Below are 21,811 nucleotides of genomic sequence, written 5' to 3'. Positions count from 1 at the left end.
GCCTGGGAGCCAGGAGATAGTATCTTTGAGCAGTGGGAGGGGAAGGCTGTGGGTTAAAAGGTGTTAATAACTGGTGTGGCAGTGGACTGCATTTACTAACAAAGCTGGCTGATGGAAACGCAAATAAAATTTTGTTGTGAGACAAATTTGTAACATTGGCAGCTATTGTGCTGCAGATGAATTCCAAGAGCAGGCTCAGAAGCAAATTCTCCTCCTGGTTCAAGTAAATTGTAGCCAGCAGAGTTCATTCGGAGTTAGAAGTTAACGAGGCAAGGTAACACTTGGGTTGAAAATACACCATGAGGATGAAAAACCAAACATAAATTTTTTGCAGGAAACTTTTTCAATAAAGTGTTCTTTCCAGTACTTATGTTCTGCAGAAGTGAAAGTACACTACTTGATTTCAGATCTTTTTCCGATTGCATACAAGATCAGTTCCAACCTTTGTGAAGAGCAGCAAATCCTCGTGTTGGTTGGTTGTGAATATTTTTATCACAGTAGCTTTGTCTCATGCAGGAGAGCTGTTGCAACTTACTCTTTTTGCTTCTAGCTTTTACCAGACATGAACAATATAGTGGCTGTCTGGCAGTCCCTTCTGAAGCAAGGGAGAGAACACCATGATGGCCAAGAGGAGAAAAGGGAAAGTGATATCTCCACTGTGAAGGCAATGACTGAGACAGCAGAAGTTGCTGAACAGCATGGTAGGCAAAGCAGGTGGAGTTACCTCTTACATGTGCGTGAATAGGTGTTGTGAAATCCTCATCCCATGTAAGGTAGTTAACTTCAGCAGAGTCCAGATGTCACTTGTGCATTTACTGTTCTTCTTTGCTTTGTTTAGTTCTTTGGGCAGTTTAATTCTGACTAGCATCAGAATTGCCTAAGAACACAGTTTGACAAATAGGCTGCCATTGCTACTGGGAGGTTAAGCAGTTTGCCCTTCTGCTTTCAGAGAATCACAGAATGGTTGAGGTTGGAAGGGACCTCTGGAGGTCATCTTGTCCAACCCCCCCTGCCTAAACCTGCTTGCCTAGGACCATGTCCAGACAGCTTTTGAATATCTCCAAGGATGGAGACTCCGACAACATCTCTGGGCAACCTGTGCCAGTGTTTGGCCACCCTCACAGTAAAAAAGCGTTTCCTGATGTTCAGAGGGAACCTCCTGTGTTTCAGTTTGTGCCCATTGCCTCTGGTCTTGTCACTGGGCACCGCTGGAAAGAGCCTGGCTCCGTCCTCTTTGCACCCTCCCTTCGGGTATTTATATACACTGATGAGATCCCCCCGAGCCTTCTCTTCTCCAGGCTGAACAGTCCCAGCTCTCCCAGCCTTTCCTCACGGGAGAGGTGCTCCAGTCCCTTCATCATCTTCGTGGCCCTTCGCTGGGCTCTCTGCAGTGTGTCCATGCCTCTCTTGTACTGGGGAGCCCAGAACTGGACACAGTGTTCCAGGTGTGGCCTCACCAGCGCTGAGCAGAGGGGAAGGATCACCTCCCTTGACCTGTTGGCAATACTTTGCCTAATGCAGCCCAGGATACTGGTAGCTTTCTCTGTGGCAAGGGCACATTGCTGGCTCATGTTCAACCTGTTGTCCACCAGGACCCCCAGGCCCTTTTCTGCCAAGCTGCTTTCCAGCTGGGTGGCCGCCAGCACATGCTGGCGCATGGGGTTGTTTCTCCTCCGGTGCAGGACTCTGCAATTCCCCTTGTTGTACTTAATCCTCCTGTCCTTGACCCTTTTATGCTAGTAAGAGTATTTTGCAGCCACATGATAAAACAGGCAGGGAAACTGATATGCCTGACAAATAATTTTTTGAGGGCTTTTAGTTTGGCCAAGTTATTTTACCATGCGATCATTTTTTTGAAGCAGGTAGTCACTGTGGCTACACAAATGCTTGTGTTGCTGTAGCACAGGATTAGAAACATGCAAGTGTTGGAAGAGGGAGAGAGGGTTGGGGTGAAGGCTTCCGTTTTCCTCTCTCAAAACCAGTGTCCCTCCTGAAGGACTTGCTTTCCTAGTCCCATTGCAGGGACTGGAAGTTTTAGTACTCTCTGTAGCTTGGCTAGCAGCCTGCAATGTTTTACTTATAGACTGAAGATAAATCTACAGCCAGTTTCATGCCCTTCACAGGGCATATTCCACAGTGAGACTTCCTGGAGCAGAGAGTTTTTCAGTGTATGTCCTTCTGTGTGTGGCTTTGGGCAGCAAAATAGTTGTCAAAGCTGACACTCCAAGGCTCTTTATTGGTAGAGTGCCTGCTGAAACCAATGGAGTAGCTAATCTCTACTGTAGCTGTAGTTTCTCTGCATACTAGGGTGATAATACTGTATCACTTACTCTCAGCTCACCTTTTACAGCTTTATTTGCACTGTGGCCACTAGAGAATTCTTTTTTAATGGGAGTTGAGACTCAGGCAAACAAAGACAAGGTTTATGCATGGCATCCATCCAGTTCTTCATAGCTCCCTGAGGGAGGCCCAGTTAACAGGAAAAAAGTAGGTGTTAAAAAAAAGTTTTGGCTGCCCTTCACTTATTTTGCTTCCTTTCATTAGTGACTGGATAACAAGTAGCTTTTATGTGTCCTCGTGTAATAAACTAAAAGAATATTTAGCTGCTGAAATAGCTTTTCTGAAGAAGTAAACGGCTGCCTTAGCTGGGGTTGGTGTTTCATACAGATATTTGTTGTCTTCCTCTTGCCAAGAGGTCACATTGAGAAAGTATTATTTTGAAAGAGGAAAGGGAAAGAAAGAGACCTTTAACTGAAGTAATAAATTAGTGTACTGTCTCCTGCACTTCCCTAGTCAAACCTACCTGGCATTAGGTAAAAATAGTGTCCCCGGAAACCAGCAGTGTGACCATATCCTTTCCTTCACTTTTTTCTGTTGTTCAGCCTTAAATTGAACAGCAGTGGGACTGATAGGATTCTTATAGTGAGTGTTAAAATGTTGAGGTTGTCTTTTATATGTGTGAGCACTTTAGAATCAAATTGGAAATGGCAACTGCCAATTTAAGCACTGAATAAGCTGATTTAGTTTTAGAAGTATTCACACAGGAATGCTGGGGAAGGAAACTGGGGATTTCATGGGTTTTTTTGTTTTCTTCTTGTTAGTGAGGAAGATAACTGATGATTTCATAGGCAAGTCTATTGGAAATACAGTTAGTAATTCTCATGTTCGATAATGTAGGTGCTACACTGTGCTCTCTTGGTATGAAGGAGGGAGAAACTAATTATGTAAACACTTTGTTTAGGTTCAGATGATGCTGAGACACTGTTTCTGAAAGCTGCACTGCTTCAGGTCGTATGCCTTTATCAGAAGGTTGTCCCCCACTTGGTAGCACGGAGCAACTTTGATTTTAGCAAGCTGCTAAAAGGTATGTGATGGGTATTTCTATTACCTTTATTGCTTTCTCTGGCTATTTACGAAGTCCATAGCAGACGGGAATGTTTGCTCTTATGTGTAGGCAAAGAAATGTTTTCTAAAAGTAACTCATGTTAGTTTCTTCATTGTGTTGGCATTTATTGTTGCTATTTCTGCAGTGCTCTGGCACTCTGCCCTCTTAAATTCCGTAGCTGCTCTGCTACACTCAGTTGTTTTAAGTGGTAGGTTGTGCTACAGTCTTCCTCTTTGTGTGTCATATTCTTGCAAAAATTTGGTTTTTTATGGGGTTTTAATTCTAATGTTTCTGAGGAAGACTTATGTCCAACTCTTAATGAGATTTGGGGGTGTAATTCTCCTAGACGTATGTCAACAATCCAACATAAGTAAGTTATTTCCAAACTCTTATTAGCTGCAATGATACAAATTTTTTTTTTAACAGGATAGTTCACAGAAAGTTTAGGTGAGGGAGAAGCACGTACTAATTCACCAATCTCCTCTGGAAAATCTTTTAACATTCAAGTATTCTTTCCATTTGCTGTGTTTGGAATTATTTTATCATAGTTTGGCAGTGTGTGGGGAGAACAACAGTATTCTGTATGGTATTATCTCCTGTGGAAAATCTATATGAGGAAGCACTTGAGCAATATTGTTGTATTTTTGTCTCTGATGTCATGTTCATGGAGGGTATTCCTCTTCATACAGTAGCAGTAAACAGAGACGTTCTGTACCTGCTTAATGCAGCAAGGATGATGAGCCACAAATTCTGGACTGTGGGCAAGATCCTCCAATACTGCTTGTGATACAATAAATACTGCCATTTAAAACTGAGACTGGAGGAGAGAGCAAAATGTTTGGGCATCATTGCTGTCTGTGGGCCACCAGAGCTTGTAGGCCACCAAACTAGAGCAACTATCTGTGTTGTAGGCAGGTCTGGGATGTGTCAGAATGGGAGTTATGTAAATGCCTTAAAGTCTCTCAGGGTTAAAAATCATAGAATTATAGAATCATTTAGGTTGGAAAAGACCTTTAAGGTCATCAAGTCCAACCATAAACTGAACACTGCCAAGTCCACCACTAAACCATGTCCCTAAGCACCACATCTACATATCTTTTAAATACCTCCAGGGAGGGGGACTCAACCACTTCCCTGGGCAGCCTGTTCCAGTGCTTGATAACCCTTTTGGTGAAGAAATTTTTCCTCATATCCGATCTAAAACTCCCCTGGCGCAACTCGAGGCCATTTCCTCTCATCCTATCGCTTGTTACTTGGGAGAAGAGACCGACACCCACCTCGCTACAACCTCCTTTCAGGTAGTTGTAGAGAGTGATAAGATCTCCCCTGAGCCTCCTTTTCTCCAGGCTAAACAGTCCCAGTTCCCTCAGCTGCTCCTCATAAGACTTGTGCTCTAGACCCTTCACCAGCCTCGTTGCTCCAGCACCTCAATGTCTTTCTTGTAGTGAGGGGCCCAAAACTGAACACAGTATTCGAGGTGCGGCCTCACCAGGGCCGAGTACAGGGGCACGATCACTTCCCTACTCCTGCTGGCCACACTGTTTCTGATACAAGCCAGGATGCCATTGGCCTTCTTGGCCACCTGGGCACACTGCCGGCTCATGTTCAGCCGGCTGTCAACCAGCACCCCCAGGTCCTTTTCCTCTGGGCAGCTTTCCAGCCACTCTTCCCCAAGCCTGTAGCGCTGCATGGGGTTGTTGTGACCCAAGTGCAGGACCTGGCACTTGGCCTTGTTGAACCTCATAGAGTTGGCCTCAGCCCATCGATCCAGCCTGTCCAGGTCCCTCTGCAGAGCCTTCCTACCCTCGAGCAGATCAACACTCCCACCCAACTTGGTGTCGTCTGCAAACTTACTGAGGGTGCACTCGATCCCCTCGTCCAGATCATTGATAAAGATCAATTGAACAGAACTGGCCCCAATACTGAGCCCTGGGGAACACCACTTGTGACCGGCTGCCAGCTGGATTTAACTCCACCACAACTCTTTGGGCCCAGCCATCCAGCCAGTTTTTTACCCAGCGAAGAGTACGCCTGTCCAAGCCATGAGCAGCCAGTTTTTCCAGGAGAATGCTGTGGGAAATGGTGTCAAAGGCTTTACTAAAGTCTAGGTAGACAACATCCACAGCCTTTCCCTCATCCACTAAGTGGGTCACCTTGTCATAGAGGGAGTTCAGATTAGTCAAGCAGGACCTGCCTTTCATAAACCCATGCTGACTAGGCCTGATCGCCTGGTTGTCCTGTATGTGTCGTGTGATGGCACTCAAGATGATCTGCTCCATAACCTTCCCCGGCAGTGAGGTCAGGCTGACAGGCCTGTAGTTCCCCAGATCCTCCTTTCGGCCCTTCTTCTAGATGGGCGTCACATTTGCTAACCTAAAAAAAAGGGCTTTAAACAAAAAATCCCTCTGAATCAACTGCCTCATGTGTGAGGTTTTTCATCCCTCTGTCAAAGCGTATTTAATTGGTTTGTATACTTGGTGACTCACCAAATCAGATACCCCGTTTATCCCATTATTTCTTGCGTTGGTCTGCTTTTTTCAAAATGGACAAAAGGCAGGACACCTTTTTGTGAGGCAGAAGTCTCTTTGATGGTATGTTTTGTTACAATATAAAATAAAAAGTTGAACAGGATGGAAAATAAAGTGTCATTCTCAAACAAATGTAATGAAGTGAGCCTGGATATTACTTTTGATGAAAGATGATATGGTAGAAAATGATGGTGTAAATTAATCATGAAACTTCCTTCCCTCAGATGCCAGCTTGAGAGTTCTGCATTCCTTTCCCTCACCCTGATCGAAACATACACTCCAAAGGCAGCATGCTTTTCTACCTTGTAGCAATATGTGCTTTACACAGCCGGTACAGGTTTATTGTTTGGTGTTACTCTTGGCTAAACCTTGTAGTGATGCTGCATTTTTAAAATTTATTGTTCTCTCTCTAGTTTGGACCACAAAGATACTACACAGGCTATGAAAAGCACACTGGCACCAAAGCTTTATACAGCAGATCTCTGTATGTAACTTAACTGCAGTTAAAGTGTGGGCGGGTCAATTTTTGGAGCACACTGCAAGTGTCTCTGCACAGCTGTGTGACCTGTAAGGTGAATAATTCTGAGGTTATGCCAAAGCAGTTGTTGTGAGCAGATGATAAAAGTGACGTAGGGAGAGACACAAGTGTAAAGTTCCATTGCCTGTAGCCAATATCATAATAGTATAAGTGTTAAGATTTGTTATTGACTTAAATTCTCTATTTTGGTCTCCAGTTTATCCATCCTCTTTACTTCCTGTAGGACACAGCTTTTCAGGGTCACTGAGACTGATAGAAGAGATTTCATATTCCCATGCACCAGCGACGGCTTGTGCCAGGGGCAGGTGTTAGACTCTCCCTCCTGAGGGCTGGATTCCAGCCTTAGATTGGCCAAACATAATCGTAGTGTCTGGGGATCTCATGGTATGAAAATGTGTGGATTGCCAGCTTATCTCACAATGGTGATTTGAAACCCTAAATGATTAGTGTTCCTGAAATCTCGGGATGATATACCAAAATAAAGATGATTGTATTGCTTTCAAACCTCAGGTATCGTCACTGAAAAGGGCCTCCGAGAAGAGGTCCCTCCTGTTCTGCAGCACCATATACTGAAAGTGGCTTTAGAACTTCCTGCAAATAAATTTGCCTGGTTCAGAGTACAGGTAAGAGACTTCAAGGCAGATTTATGTTTCTTTGGCCGGTTGTCCTCAAATCTTTACATCCGGCACTGCCTAGTTTTAAACTAGTCCCAGTACAGTTGTTTTAGGAGGCGACCCTTTTGTAAAACCAGTAGGAATTATAGTCTTAGCATTAGTGAAGAATCCCTTCTGAGCTGAAAAATTTTTCTACAAGGACAGAAATTTTTGTCCCTCTGAAGAGGGCTGGACAAGGTTCCTTCACCTCTTCTTGTCCTTGGAGTGGGGCAAGAGTGAGAGTTTGCTGGTTTCCACTTCTCTGGAAAGCCTGAGATTTCAGACCAAGGAAATGAGCTGCTGATGGGAGCCATCCCACCCATTCCCAGGGAAGATTTTGGCATTTGTTAAGGCTGTCCCTCCTCTCCATAATTACTGGAAACCTTCAGGGCCCCTGCTTTCTTATTTACTGCAGGCCTGTAAAGTAAGAGAGCTGTAGAGAGCCTGCTTTTCATGTCTGGAGAAAAGAGTGGGCCTAGCTTTGGGGGAAAGCAGAGACACCCACGGGTGTTGTGACTGTGACCCTGCCTTGTAGGAGATTTTCCGTCCTTTCCAGTTGGCCATAAAGGAAAATTGAGGAGAGTTAAGAGCAAGCAAAGGAAAACCTGGAAGCGGGCAAAGAAACTGAAGTATTTACTTGTGGCTTTGCCCTTCTAGAATAGACAGGTTTTAGCAGAAAAGATAAAAGCCAAATCTGACAATGTTACAGAGGGTTCCGGTTGTTAGACATCAAATGCGAGTCAGTGAGAAAAGCAGGGGAGGTGGCTGAAGGATTGTCATTTGATGTTCAGATAGCATTCAGCATCCCTGTGACTTGCATTGTTTTCCTGTTCTTTGGGGATCAGTCTCTTAAATGATTATATTTCTTATCCAAACAGTACTTCTGGGAAATCTGAATTCCTGGGGATAACAGAAATAGAAGTAAGACAGATGATTGGGGAGGAAGGTGGCTTTATCTTGGACCCTTGTATTAGTTGGTGTTTCTGTTACTCCTCTCTTCTTCCACTTTCCAAAAAAACATTGTACTCATCTTCCTGGCTCACTGAATGCAAAGTAGTATAAACGATCCCATTCATTTCTGGCCTTTGTAATTTTGGGCAGGTCTATAAAATAATATACTTTTATTACATATCTGCCTCAGTGCAACATAATCCTGTACAGTGTTGCTGTACCAGGGGAATTTTAATATATTTTTCTTTTAGGATGTTTCTGAGACAGAGAAGGTGTCTGGTGAAAAATCAGTATTCTATTTACTGATGAAAATGTTTGTTACAAGTAACCATTCTCATCTGAAAATTTCAACCAAAAAACTGATCATCAAGGTAAGCGTTTGACCTGAAATATCAGGATATTCGCTATATCCCATTGGTCTAAAATCTCTGTGTTCTAAAATTTTTCTTAAAGCAGATACTTTTACTGCATAGTTGTGCGGCCGACAGTTGCCTTTCCCATTTTCTGTGACTGTTCTTGGAAATTACTGTAAGATAACTACCTGTTAGCTAAATATTCTATGAAAGTAAATGCTGTCAACTGAATTTGCTGCAACAGTTGATGAAATAGTAAGGAAAATGTCTTTAATGTTTGCCTACCCCCCCTAGGCTGAATTAATTCCGATACTGTAATAAACTGATGTAGTTTGTACCTGTAAAGATGTTGACATTGATCAGGAAGAGATTATTTTTGATCTTTCTTTTTTATCCTTGTTTATTTGATCTGTACTTCATCACTCTAGCCTTCCTAAAGCCTTAGCTAGTTTGCTCTGGCCTTGCAAAATAGTCTTGTTTGTTACAGTCTGATACAAGCTCTGTTGCAAGGAGTACTTTTGTCTTAAAAATGAATTAAGATTCCCTTCTGTGCATTTAAATAAGTCATCTGACTTTTCGGAAGTGCTGATCAACTACAAATGTCATGAGGGCACCAGCAGCTGTCAGTTCTAGTATCTTTTTAAAACTGGGCATCTTTTCGTTATCTAAGTAGGGGTAGAGACCTATATTAAAACCAAACCCAACCAAACCATGTACCCCCCAAGAGAAAATCCAAAAAGCTGTTCTAAGCCCTGAACAGGGCTCCTCGTGCAGTGTCCCATAGTAATAGTGGCATACCAGTTTGTATACAGCTTTATGCATTTAATTTCTGCATTTAGCTTCAATCACAGGGTGCAATTGTAATGTCCAAACCACTACACCAAAGTTACAGTGATTGAATTAGGTTTTAGTTGCCCTTGATCCCTGCAAGGGATTAAAGGCAGGTTAACTTTGTCTCACAGTAATGAGTATCTCAATCAAAAGCTACCCAGTACAGTTTTTCTAGTGTATTTGGATTCTTTTGCTGAGTGGAGACGTGGGCTGGCTGACTCATTCTTGTTTCCTCTTTTAGATACAGTCCATTTCATTTTCTGTGAAGAGAATACAGGAGCAGTGAAGTTTGGGCAGTTATGTCAGCAGAAAGGCTGCTAAGAATAGATGTTAATGAGTGTGTTTTGCTTATTTTTCAACAGAGTGCCATATAATCGGAAGGCATGTTTTTGGATTTCACATTCTGTTCCTGCCTGTTTTTGTGAGAGCTACAAGTGTATTTCTATTTCAAGACTCTGCCAAAAATAGTTAATTATTTAAAAATGAATCCTTTTTTCTTCTTTTTTTTTTTTCTTTAAATGAATTATCCTGTCAGATTCGTGTAAGCAGCAGTGTTATTTTTATAGTTGATGGTGGTGTACACAGAGTAAATGTAGAGCAAATGAGCTGTGATAGCTTCCTTTGTATTTTGTGTGTGGGGAGAAACAAAGGCATGGATTCATCCCGCATAATTACAGTCATTTAACATAGATGCCAGAATTAGGAAGCTGGTCAAGGTTTCTTCTGTTGTTGAGAGTGAGGGGCAGGTGGTTCTACCACTGTGCAGTTCAAATTGCCTGTCATCTGGATTGTCCTTCAGACAGCCATTCCTCCTCCTCCTCTTCTCCCTCCTTTCTTTCTTTTACAGATGGAGCATAGGGTCACCAAGTTCCTAATTCAGGTGCCTCAGATAAGGGCCTGAATTTAGATAGCATGAAAGTGGGGAAAAATTTCTAAATATTTTAATGCCTGTTACTTGACTGTGGTAAAATTGTGTCTACCTCATCACACACAGCAACCGTGAGTATGCCTACGCTTCTCTCTGGACCTTGCTGTGGTCACGACCCACTGTTCATTTATTTGACTGTTTACCCATCTGCCCAACTCTTTTAAGCACAAGTAGCCTGATTTAGATTTAATTTAGCAATGATTTTCCTTTATATTACACCAGTAGTTTTCAAAAGCCCTTCTGTAGGCTGTTTTTAAAGGTATGGTGCTTTTTTTTTTTTTTTTTTTTTCCCTGTAATGGTATAAAGACTTAACAACCCCCTTAAAGCAGTATAGCCTGCTCCCCTGAAATTATAAGAATAAGATTTACTAAGATGGAGGGGACAAGTCCTCTGTGTCCGGGCAACTTTGACCTCAGTACGGTTTGTGCTGACTGACTGCTGACAACAGTAGGACTTGACATGGTTAGACCAGAAGTCCTGCTAGCCTTTATCCTGGCTGTTACCTTTGGCTGTGCCTTAGGGGGACCTTCCTTGCCAGTGTGAGCGTTGTAGTAGCCCCCGTTGCAGGGGACACATCTGGTATTTCAGGCCGCGTGATGGGGACACTAGCTTTGTTGAAGCCATCCAACGTAAGGCTCTTTTGCAGGCTGGGGCCAGCAAGATGGATTGGCCCTGGCTGTGGCTCTGTGCTGCAGCTGTCGCTCTTCCTCTGTGTGCCTACACCATAGGCCTTTAGCAATGAAGCAGCAGAGAGGCTGCTGCAGTGAGCAGCACTGCAGGTAGCACAATGGCCTCTGGATCCGGTGCATACTGCCCCGGCATGTGTTGAAGCAGGTTCCTGAGCCCTGAGAGCTTGTAGAAGTCTCATATTCCAAATGCATGGTAATGAATGTTCATAGCGAGATCCCCATGTGCTCGTTGCCCAGTCTGGTCAACAGGTGTTTGCAGCGTACTTGAATGGGGTGCATATGGGGTCCATCCCATACGCGTGGTCTGTGTGAGGGCAGGAACCAAGTGGAGTTGTATTGGGTTTGTGCTGCAGACAGCAGGTGAGAGGAGGAGAGGCTCTGAGAAGACAGGAGCAGAAAGAAGTTGCTCTCAGCTGATTTTTCCCAGTTGTGAGAGAGTAAGCCATATTTTGCCTCTTACTTTGGTCATTCTTAAAGCCCTCCTTTCTCTGCCCCAGGACTGCTTCTTGCCCTTTTCCTACAGCGCCTGTGTGTGTCTGGCAAAGCTCAGCGGGTTTTATTTGTCACCTGTCACGTAGTCATGCCTCACCTCTCACTGCTCTTGCTGAGAGAGCAGTAAGCAAAACAGCTGTGATAAAGACACTAGGCCTTGGCTCTAGTTACGCTGAGGTCAGATGATACAGTCTTGGGAGATTTTGTTTTAAAAAATGCATTCAGTTTTACCCTCTGTTACGCAGTTAGAGTGGCCCTGGTGAGTGGGAATAAGGCCTCTTGAACTGAGGGGGTGAGAATGACAGATATTTCTTTTCATTATCCTGCTCTTCCTTTTTTCTTTCCAAGAAGAAGAAAACATGAAGTTGCTATACAAAAAGATCTGTGCTTTTGGGGGGTTTTGTATTTTAGGTTTGGTTGGGTTTTTTTTTTTTTTAAAACACACCCCCCCCTTTGGTTTTCTGCACAGGTTTTACGTGACAGCGGAGTGTTTGAGTACACATGGAAGGAACTTTCAGTTTGGCTGGAACACTTGGATAATACAAAAGAAGACAAAAAGGAAGCAGTGATTCAATTTTTGGAAAGGGTAACAACTGTTCAAATTAGCTGGATAAACAATGCCAAGAATAGCATTAATGGAAACTAATTATTTTGTTGCTATTGTTGAGAAACCTGTCAAAGATCAGTGAATGAATTCTGAGAAAAGCAGTGTTTGTAATTCTTTATACAGAGGTGACATCTTTCTTGTCTTGGGTGGGAGGACAGTGAAATGATTTGGAGGAAAATTAAATCCAGAAGGATAAGTTGTTATTACAGCATTGTTGATATAAGGGTAGAATGTTGGGGGGGGGGATAGCTCTTATCTCCTCTTTTCTTTATGTGGCAATACCTGCCAAAATTATCAGACCTGAGTAAATTGTGATCTTTTACAAGAAAAGTTGACATTTCCTGTTTACTTTTCAGGATGTTAAATGCCCAGTGCTTCCTTTTCTTTGCAGTTTCCCCAGGGACTCAGTCTGTCGTAGCACTTCAGGTGCGAAATCGCAGTGGACATTTCTTTTTCCATCAGACCCAGTGTTCTATGTACAGCAGTAACCATAGGCAGATTCCTGCAGAAGTATATGGAAGTTGTCCTCCTAAAACTTTCTCAGCTTTCTTAACAAGATATGGTTCCTGTAGACTTAATAGCCTGTGTACTTACATTTCTCTCTCAACCTTTGTTAACAGATCCTGTTGAAACTGGTGACAAACCCCTATCCATATACAGATAAAGCAGCAGACCTTGTTCAGGAAGCCAGTATGCTCCAAGTTAATATGTTTAAACAAGACTCTGATAACATCAGCATCCCCATCTCTCACATTGACGGTATGTGGTGATTCCCTCAACAACAGAGAATTCCAAGACTTTGTGCTAAATTTTCTAGCCCTGATCTGCAAACTGACGGCTAATAACTATAGAAATCCTGCTTAAGTAAGGACCTACAGGATTCAGCCCTCCAGTTGTATTTAGTATCAGAAGTCTGAATTGCAAAGTTACCACTTTACTCCCAAAAGTAATTTCTGATGCAGTTACGCAGTTCTAATAGTATTTTAAACCTCTCTTCAGGCTCCTGCAGCAGCATTTTCTAACTAAAATGAAAACTATTACAGTTCCTCTCCCTGGGGCTGCTCATATCTGTTCATCCAGGAGGAAAGGGCTGGGGTGCCCAGGGAACTTTCTTACTCCCAGGCACACAGCTGGAATTCTGCTGCTCCTGCTTTCTGGGACCAGTCACAGCCCTACTGCAGACAAAGAAAAATTCTGCAGATGTGGACACTTGGACAACTTAACCATGTGCTAGCTGTTCTGCTATAACAGTCCATGCATAGGATTTTGCAGTACATAAATGTAGGATAATTGAGGTAGTTTAACACTCAGTACCAGATGGATCAGTTGCCTTGGGTTGATTGTATTACAGAGATGTAATGCCAGCCATGGAATACATGGTATCTTCTTCATATGTTAAAGCTGTCTTTGACTCTTTCGTGACCAAGATTTGGTTCTCTGGCCATATAGAGCTGAGAAGCTCTTCCAAGGACTGCTCAGGATGTTCTTTGAATGGGGAAGTGGCTGCTTCCTTCATACTTTCCCATACACATTTCCTGTCACTGTTATGCTCTGATAGTCCTTACCTAATGCCATGATGATAACAGTAGGTGATGCACCTCTTCCCTTCCCTTCCCTTACTTCTGTCAGCTGGACAGCGGTGTTGAAAGGCAAAAAGTAAAGTTAAGCACACAGTAAGAGACAGTGATTTTTACAGTTGCATTTACTGTTGCATTGCTAGACAGATGTGTCTTTCATCCTTTTTTCTGCTTTGGGAATTGAGAAGCTGCCTTGTATTCCTGGAGGGTTGGATTCTACCTCCGTTGTTTTCTAGTTAGTCTGAATCCTCTGCTTACTTTTTTTTTCTTCGCTTAATAGATGTCCTGGATATGGTGGATGTCCTAATTGAGGGCAGTGATGGCTTAGATGAAGAAATTGGGTTCACTTTAAATGAAGACATGGTTATCCAAACATTTCCATTCAGTGCTGTTGTCCCTGCTGCATTAGAAGCCAGGAATATACTGTTGCTTCAGACTGAAAATGGAACAGGTACGGACACTTTTGTTTTTATGTATTGTCTATGCTCGCGGAGTGGAAGTGGGATCATTCTTACCCAATGAGCTCTTCGAGACATTTTATTGTCTTCATTGCAAGTGGAAGGAGGTGCAGATCCATGGTGTTCCCCACTTAAGAGAGGCATTAAAGCTTATGAGGTGCTTCTGCCCTTTTTTCCTGACCCTAAGGAAGCTTGCTCTCGGTTTCTTGAGTAGGGAAAATAGATGGAAATGCAGGCATTCTGTAAACTGCCATTGACTTGAGGGAGCTCCTACTGTGGGAAAACAAACTTGCTCAGGTTAGAAAAAGAGAGCCCACTTTCCCCCTATGAGATGCAGGGAAGTGGAGGAGGAGAATGACCCCAGGCTCTGAGCACAGTATAGAGGTGACAGAGGAGCAGTGCAGACACTGTGTCTGCATGGACAATCTTGGCCTGGAAGCAGTTGCGCTTCAATAACAGAGTGTTTTAAGCACAGAGTATGCAGATCGTGAGAAGGTGGTGGTTTCAATGGCTGTAGGCAGCTCTTCCACTGAGACCAGTCAATAGGGGAGAGAGGACTGGACTGTTGAACAGGAGATGGATGTGTTTCCCAAAGAAAACTTCAGAGATGAAGCTCCAGGGGTGAATGTTGCAAAGTTTTACGACCTCCTTGAGGAAAGGATTTGGTGGAGTGAGGAGTCACAGGGGCAGCAGTTGGCCTCAGAGCAGGATTTGCCAACCCCACAGCACCTCATTAAGTCCTATGTATATTTGGTTGTTGAGTAGCACCTGGGGTGGGACTGAAAGTCCCAGTTCTGAAAGAAAATCCTCTATATTCAACCAATGCATGTTAACCTGGGTGTGTTCCCCCCAGTACAAATAGTTCTCCTCTTAGGTGGTGCTTGGCTGGGGTCCTTATCCATCAAAATACAGACAAGTTTAGCACAACACAGTAAAGGCAGAGTTAGTTTTATGCTTGTCTGGAAGGAAACAGGCCAACCTGAGCATGTACCTTCAAGCGGGGTGATTATTTACTTCAACAAGGACTACTGCATGGAGGATTTTTCCAGATACCTCAGTGGGTCAGGAACACTTGTCTAGCTTATCACAAACACCTTTTAATCCTGTTCAGTACTTTTCTAAATGATGCTATATGGCCTTTTGCCCAGGTCTTAAGGAAAGAGGGTTGCCCTAGTGTCTGTGCTCATGCAGATTACTTCTGTCAACGGAAGTTTCTTTTTTTTATTTTGCTTTTCTAGGAGCACACATCGTAGAGTATCTTGTCGCTGTTTTCACTGAGCTCCTGCACTCTCAGAGAGAACCCCTCGCCCTCTGCTTGATGTTCCAGCTCTATGATAAAGATCTGCAGTCCCTGAAAGTTTCTAAGTACCCTCAGCTCTACCAATTTAACCAGTACTATAAACTCTGGATACCCCAGCAAGCTCAGGAACCTGTGGTATGGAATACCTGAAGTCACTTGAATGCTTGAGCCAGTATTACTATAAAACCTCACAGTGTATAAAGGTTACGTTTTCATCAGAAGTGCATTTACATTAAGCTAATGCTGTATTGCTTCTTGATCACATTGGGACACAAATTTGCTCAAGGGCTTTTCTGTAACGGCACAAGTAGTCTGTGCTGTGGTTGGGAAGTGAAGCTGGGGCTCAAGGGTTGTACGCAATCACCCAGACTGCAGCTCCTCATCAGGCACAGTGTAGCATAATGTGTAATGTGGCCCGAGGAACCAGTTTACAGTGGCTGGAGTTCACCCAGGTATGGGCTGGAAATGCATGGACCAGTTGTGCTAGGGTTTGCTGTGTTTTTCTGTTAGCCTAGCAGTGACCATGTGCAGATTTGCCATGGGACAGCTTTGACTAGCTCTGTGATAGCAGGACTGTACATGTATGCTCCTGGAGCTTTAGTCCCACTTTTAGCGCAGAACTCATTTCAAAACAGAGGTAGCTAAAGAAACTTTTGATTCATACTCATCTTTATTTTTCTTCTACGTTTTTTTTTCCATTTTAAACAGTTTAAAAAACGCAAAGAGGTGTGCAAAGAACCTGCTGTGGTCCTGGATTCTGTATTTACCACTTCGCTAAAGAAAGCCTATGAGAGAGGAAGCAGTACCTTACTGGAAGACGATATCCAGACAAAATTGAGAGACTTGGCTTCCCAGCTCCCGCCTGAACAGCTTTTGTTAGGAGTAAAGCATGTGTTGCTATACCTGAAATCCACAGTGGAGAACTTTGGCAGTGTAAGAGCAGTATTGTGATGATATTGCGGGTTTGTTTGTTTTATTTTAATGCAGCAAGTACAAATGACTTGGCTGTTAAAACTTAAGGATCCAGTTCTGCAGCTTTTTCACGTACTCGGCTCTCACTGAGGCTATAGAGCACCAGACAAACCTGCACCTAATTTGGAAAAAAAAGTCTATCTTTCTAATTGTTGAGAAGTCTTGGATTTACTTTGCATGGGTTACCTTACCGATCTGTGTGTAGTACAAATAAACTCTAGATTTTAATCCAGCTTCTGGGTCTCCATAAGAAGCCTCTCCAGAGACTGAAATTCATTGGCCTGTGTTACACCAAAAGTCGCAGTATAGATGAAAATCTATAAATATTTATTTGGCATCCTAAGACTTTTCTTAGAATCAGGTTTCTACAGAGGGGAGTGATTCCTTTCCCCAGAAAAGGCTGTAATCTAGGAAGTTCTTAGTTAATTTCTGTTCCTATCGGATAATTATCCTTCTGCTCCCATCATTCTCTTTTCTCAACTTCCAAGGTGTCTGTGTTTTCACAGCTTAGTAAAACTTTTGGTCCTCACCTTGTTGACCTCTATGTGGACCTGCTGAGCAGCTTGTTGTGCCGGGGAAATCAGATAGAGTTGGATAATCAGCAGAAACGAGAAGAGCATCAGACTGAATCAGATCTCTTTATGGACGAGGAATCTCTGGTTATAGAGGAGTCTTCAAATGACAAGGTACCAAATCCTTTAATACACAGGCCAGAAGCTCACCTGTTAGTAAACTTTGATTTGATTTATTCTCTAGGGAAATAGTCATAAGTTTTGCTGAACCATTAATTAAAGCAAATGATCTTAAACATGAATGATTTTTGTACACAAATTATGTTGATGTATTTTCACTGATCACCAACATGTGGAACTGGCTAAATGTGACAGAGAACAGGGGATCTAGCAGGGATCAGGCTTTGTGAGTGCTGTGGCTTGATAATAGTGGTGAGGATTTCTGGGATTTCAGTTAGGATTAAAGTGTGTCTGTCATATGCTTGCGGTATAAGGGCTTGAATAGGATTTTACTGCTTTGTAGAAGCATTACTATAGCTTTTGCCAGGTCCTCAGAAGGGCAGGGAGTGGACAGGATATCATACACTGTGTATTTCACAGAGTTGTATTGAATGGAAACAGGTTGATGCAGAGAGATGCTGTTAAGGTCTAAGAGGAGGACTTATGAACTTTAAGCGTGTGGTCCAGCAGTTACAAAACTACTGTCTGGAGATTTGACCAAGCTGCATCATCCAGTCTCACCCCTGAGCTGGAATACGGTCAGGAAAGGTCCTGACAGAGATCACTCACCTTTGCAGAAGAAATTCTATTCCCTAAGCCTTGTGTAAAGCCTGGTTATGAAAATTATGTACTTGGAGGAGTGAATTTTTGCCCCCCTTTCATCTGTTCTGTGGATTTGTGGAGATTAGAATGGAATTGTATTGGCAAACCCCAGAATATACAGTTTTCCCCTGGAAATGTGCTTAGACATGTGGAGAATGTTGAGTGAAGGTGTCCTTCCCACATCATAAATGTTGGAAGAATGGTATTTATATGCTTATAATTCATTAATATTTTTATCCTCTGACCAGTTAATAGACAATTTCATGTTCAGTAATTGTAATAAACATACTCTGGAAAATAGACAGATGAATGATTCCTCCCCCCCCCCCCCCCCCCGAAACTATAATTATCCATTCAGTGATATTGTTACAACCATTTGTTACAGACACTAGAAGATACGCTCATGTTGATTTTCAGACATCCTACGCTGGAGAGTTGGTTTCTGGCTTTAGAACAACGTTCTCTTCCTCAGCACAGTTTAAACCCTGTCACTGTGAAGCTCCTGTCAGCTCACCTCAATTCCGGTGTGCTCCAGCTTTTGAAAACGGGTGCCCCGATGTTGCAGAGCATGGATCACAAACATGTGTTATCAAAGTATTTTGAAGCTATCACAAAAAGTGTCTTGAAAGAGCTACAGACTGCGGGGAAAGACAGAAGCCAGGTCTCTCCCAAGAAGTCTCTCCAGCTGGAGGCTCTGGAGGAGTTGCACATATACATGGCTACAGCTCAGCTGAAGGAGATCACTTTAACCATGCTGCGACTTCCTGAAATGAGCTTGACTACTCAGAAATCTGAAAAATCCCCTAAAAAAGGGAAACAATTAAGCTTCTATGGACAGATTTTGGTGCAGCTCATCACAGAGAGCTACCAAAGGCAGCCCCAACAAGGAGAACTACTGCTGTCCACAGAGCACATTAAAGCTTTGGGGATATTGATGTCCGCATCAGCCAGCAAAGATTTAGAGAAAGTTTTCCTTCAGGCTCTCCAAAGTGAGCCAGTCCTTGCACACGCAATCAGTGCAGAGGTGCATGTTCACTGCCTTAACCAGAGGTCAGAAACCTCCCTTGCCATTGTGGGCATCCTGATGAAACACTGTAGGACTCATCTACTGCAGTTTGAGCTGTGGTGTCTGAGCAGTGCCACTGGGAAGTACCTCAGGAAAAACATGGAGAGCTTTCTTCCACTCATTAATGTGTATTTGCAATGCAGAGACCAGTATGATTTCACTCGACCTTCTGCAGGTAAAGCCACAGCTGATCCCTGTGCATGATTTGGGAGGCCAGATTCTCAGTATAGGCTCTGCTGGCCTCAAAATCATGGATCCTCTGCACAATAAGTAGAGGTGATAAAAGTTACTTGTCTAATTTCTAATGATTCTCTGATAAACACCTCTGCAGCATAAAAGGTAAAGGACTGTAATGAAGCTTGGCTGTTAGACTGAAGCAAAGTCCTCTTACAGTTGCTGTTGCCCAGTTTTCTCTTTTGAAGCCCTTATTTAATACTTTCACAGTGCATGTGAAAATCTGTCTTCATGCTTATCTTGGTTTAGTATAGGACGTAAAAACTTTTTCTTGGGCATAGATAGAACACTGCATGGTGAGTGGAATGCCACAGCCATATGGTTTCGCAGAACGTAAGCTTTAACTTTTACAAGTGTAAGAGTCCAAAAATTTCTTCTAAAATAAATCTCCAAATATAGCTTCCTACAGTAATGCCTTCCTAAGCTGGCAGTCCAAAACTTTCCAAACCAACAGCGGCCTTAAATTGACAAGACTGTTAAATTTTCTACCAGCAAAACTACGAGTTGGGATTCAACTCGACAGAACAGGATCATTTTGATTTCACTTCTCTTACTGCATAGAAATGTGAATAGCAACAGAAACAGGTTGACTGTAGCGGTTGGTGGAGAAGGCTAGCTCTATCTAGAAGTTCAAGTAGTGAAAAGATCTCGTCGGCACACTGGAAGGTAGAGGATGGGAAGAGAAGGGGAAACTGCTATCTGACTGACTTGATCTATAAGGTACCTGTTAGCCGTCTGTTGATCATAGAATCATAGAATAGTTTGGGTTGGAAGGGACCTCTAAAGGTCATCTAGTCCAACCCCCCTTTCCTTTGAGTCCAGGGTCAGAGAACTGGTAAGGTTTCGTCCTTCCAGAGATGCAAGGACAAGGCTTCTTACCAGGAAGTTGTCCCTCTTTTGAAGGTCTGCATTGTTTGCCCATGTCTAATCGTTTCAGCCGTGTAGCAAGTGGTTGTCTGGTACATATGCTAAATACTTCCCAATGATGCTATGGAGCAATACAGAGTGAACTTCTCTGTAGCAGATTAGCAGCTGCTTTAGTATAATTTCCTAGAAACTAAGTAATCTGGGCCTTAATTAGAAAAGCGATTTGGGATTTTTGTAATTATAAGTCTATTGCTGCTTACACACTTAGCTGGTGAAACCTCGGTCCCCTGCTCTCTCCCAACAGTTGTCTCAGCTGTTACACCTGTCTTGAGGAAGGCTCTGTGGAAGGAGCTCTGCGGTGTATTTCAAGACACAGAAGCATCTTATGAGACCACTGTGAAACTGCAAGTTCTTTCGAAGTTGTTACCATCTTCAGAAAGCAAAGGGCTGCGAAGCCTTATTGACCAGCTTCCTGCTGCTCTTGAGAAAGCAGAAAATAATAAGAGGTAGGCAAATCCAGTTGCCCTGTTTCAGAACTAGGTTTGTTCCATAAAGCATTGTGATAGATATGCATGAATGCAAATATTGTGAACAATAATAGCATCCTCTCCTCAGAGAATCTGTCACTTTAACCGTTGGCTGCAAGACCTCTTTAGCATATACAAAAAGGATGTTATAACATTAAAAAATAAATAAATATCTTTCTGCAGTTGGACAGTGGCAGATGCCATATCTAGAGTGCTTGAAAACTCTGAAGAGCTGCATTCCTGGAGGAGACGCCTGTTATCAGCCTGCATGAAGGGGTTAATTGTCATGTACAACAACAGTAAAGATGAAAGCAAGCAAGAAGTGGAGAGGTCCATGCTGCTGAGGCTAGAAGAATTATTGGTGAGACTTCTTTTTATCTGCGTTGCCAGAATATGATTGTGTGCGTATGTGTTATTGTGCTCTTGTAGCTTGGGTAAATATAGATTGGACTTTATTTTCTGTTTTATAGATTATGGCTTCTATGGGCTTTTAGTAGCTTTTACAGTGTTAACTTGGCCCTGCTAATCCTTTACAAGAAGAGCACTTTTGAGTTGTTCTTGATGATGGCTTTCTGCTAACAGTCCCCTTTGAAAATCAGAGTTTGAGGTGTTCAGGAGTTAAAAATCAAAGGTTGCCAGTGGATGTTTTATTTTAAAAAAAAAAAAAAAAAAAGGTGATAGAGTGATAGAGACACTTCTGACAAGACCCACCTGCCATGCCCTCTGAAGTCTGTGGCAGAAATCCAGTTGATCATAGATAGAAATCCGGACTTTGATCATAAAGAACACTACTTGATCATTCCCTCTGTACTACTGGCGTTTTTTGTAGTTCAGTAAGGTAGGCAGATCCATGTAAGACATGCAAATGAAAGTCTCTGCAGGCAGCGAATGCCTTTGACCCCTTTATGGCTTCTGGCGAGACTCCATTTTAGGACATGACTGATTGTGCAGGATGGGAGTCTTGCAGGACCTGAGGGGCCACCTCATAGCGTTCATCCTGACGGTGTTTGCAGGCCTGACAAGGTTAGCACCTACCATTACTGGGACTGCTGGCATGTGCAGCTGTCAGTCTTCTTAAAACTGATTGTTGTGGTTTATAGCGTTTCAGGGAAGATCAGTTTTTGTAAAGAACATGTACACCCAGCTCACCCAGGTATCATATCTGTTTGCCACATGCAGAGGTTGGTTAGCTTAAGCGCATTGTAGGTACACAAAAACCTAGTACCTGAGTAGCAGTCTCTTCCTTTGACTTGCCGACTTTATTCCTTTCACACCTGGGGAGTGTGAAGAGTTTCAAGACTGGGTTTTTTGGGACCTACAGAACAGCTTGCTTTTTAATTGCATACAGCCCATATGCTCCCTTGCTCCCAGGACCAACAAAACAAGACTTGCAGTTTCATTTGAATCAGGAGGTAGGATTGTTGTATCCAAGAGCTTTCTTCCCTGTTATCCTTTGATTGTCCCACCTGAGTGTTTGCTTGCTTTATGTGCTAAATGTAAACATCTGTTTTTACTTACTG

The 21,811-nt window shown here is 43.0% G+C and overlaps 1 protein-coding gene across 1 annotated transcript in view; it reads left to right on the top strand.

The window, feature by feature from the left end:
* The window catches only part of URB1 (URB1 ribosome biogenesis factor), a 59,466-nt gene that overhangs the window by 15,989 nt on the left and 21,666 nt on the right, over positions 1-21,811 (top strand). Inside the window, 13 exon segments of the mRNA XM_076352961.1 lie at positions 551-701; positions 3,242-3,364; positions 6,962-7,074; positions 8,307-8,426; positions 11,819-11,935; positions 12,577-12,715; positions 13,814-13,984; positions 15,230-15,426; positions 16,000-16,224; positions 16,770-16,949; positions 17,983-18,838; positions 20,069-20,270; positions 20,475-20,652. Coding sequence (XP_076209076.1) covers positions 551-701; positions 3,242-3,364; positions 6,962-7,074; positions 8,307-8,426; positions 11,819-11,935; positions 12,577-12,715; positions 13,814-13,984; positions 15,230-15,426; positions 16,000-16,224; positions 16,770-16,949; positions 17,983-18,838; positions 20,069-20,270; positions 20,475-20,652 — 2,772 coding nt within the window.

The sequence above is a fragment of the Aptenodytes patagonicus genome, chromosome 1 (genome assembly GCF_965638725.1).
Source record: "Aptenodytes patagonicus chromosome 1, bAptPat1.pri.cur, whole genome shotgun sequence".
NCBI classification, from domain to species: domain Eukaryota; kingdom Metazoa; phylum Chordata; class Aves; order Sphenisciformes; family Spheniscidae; genus Aptenodytes; species Aptenodytes patagonicus.
This window is presented reverse-complemented; position numbering and strand designations above follow the sequence as displayed.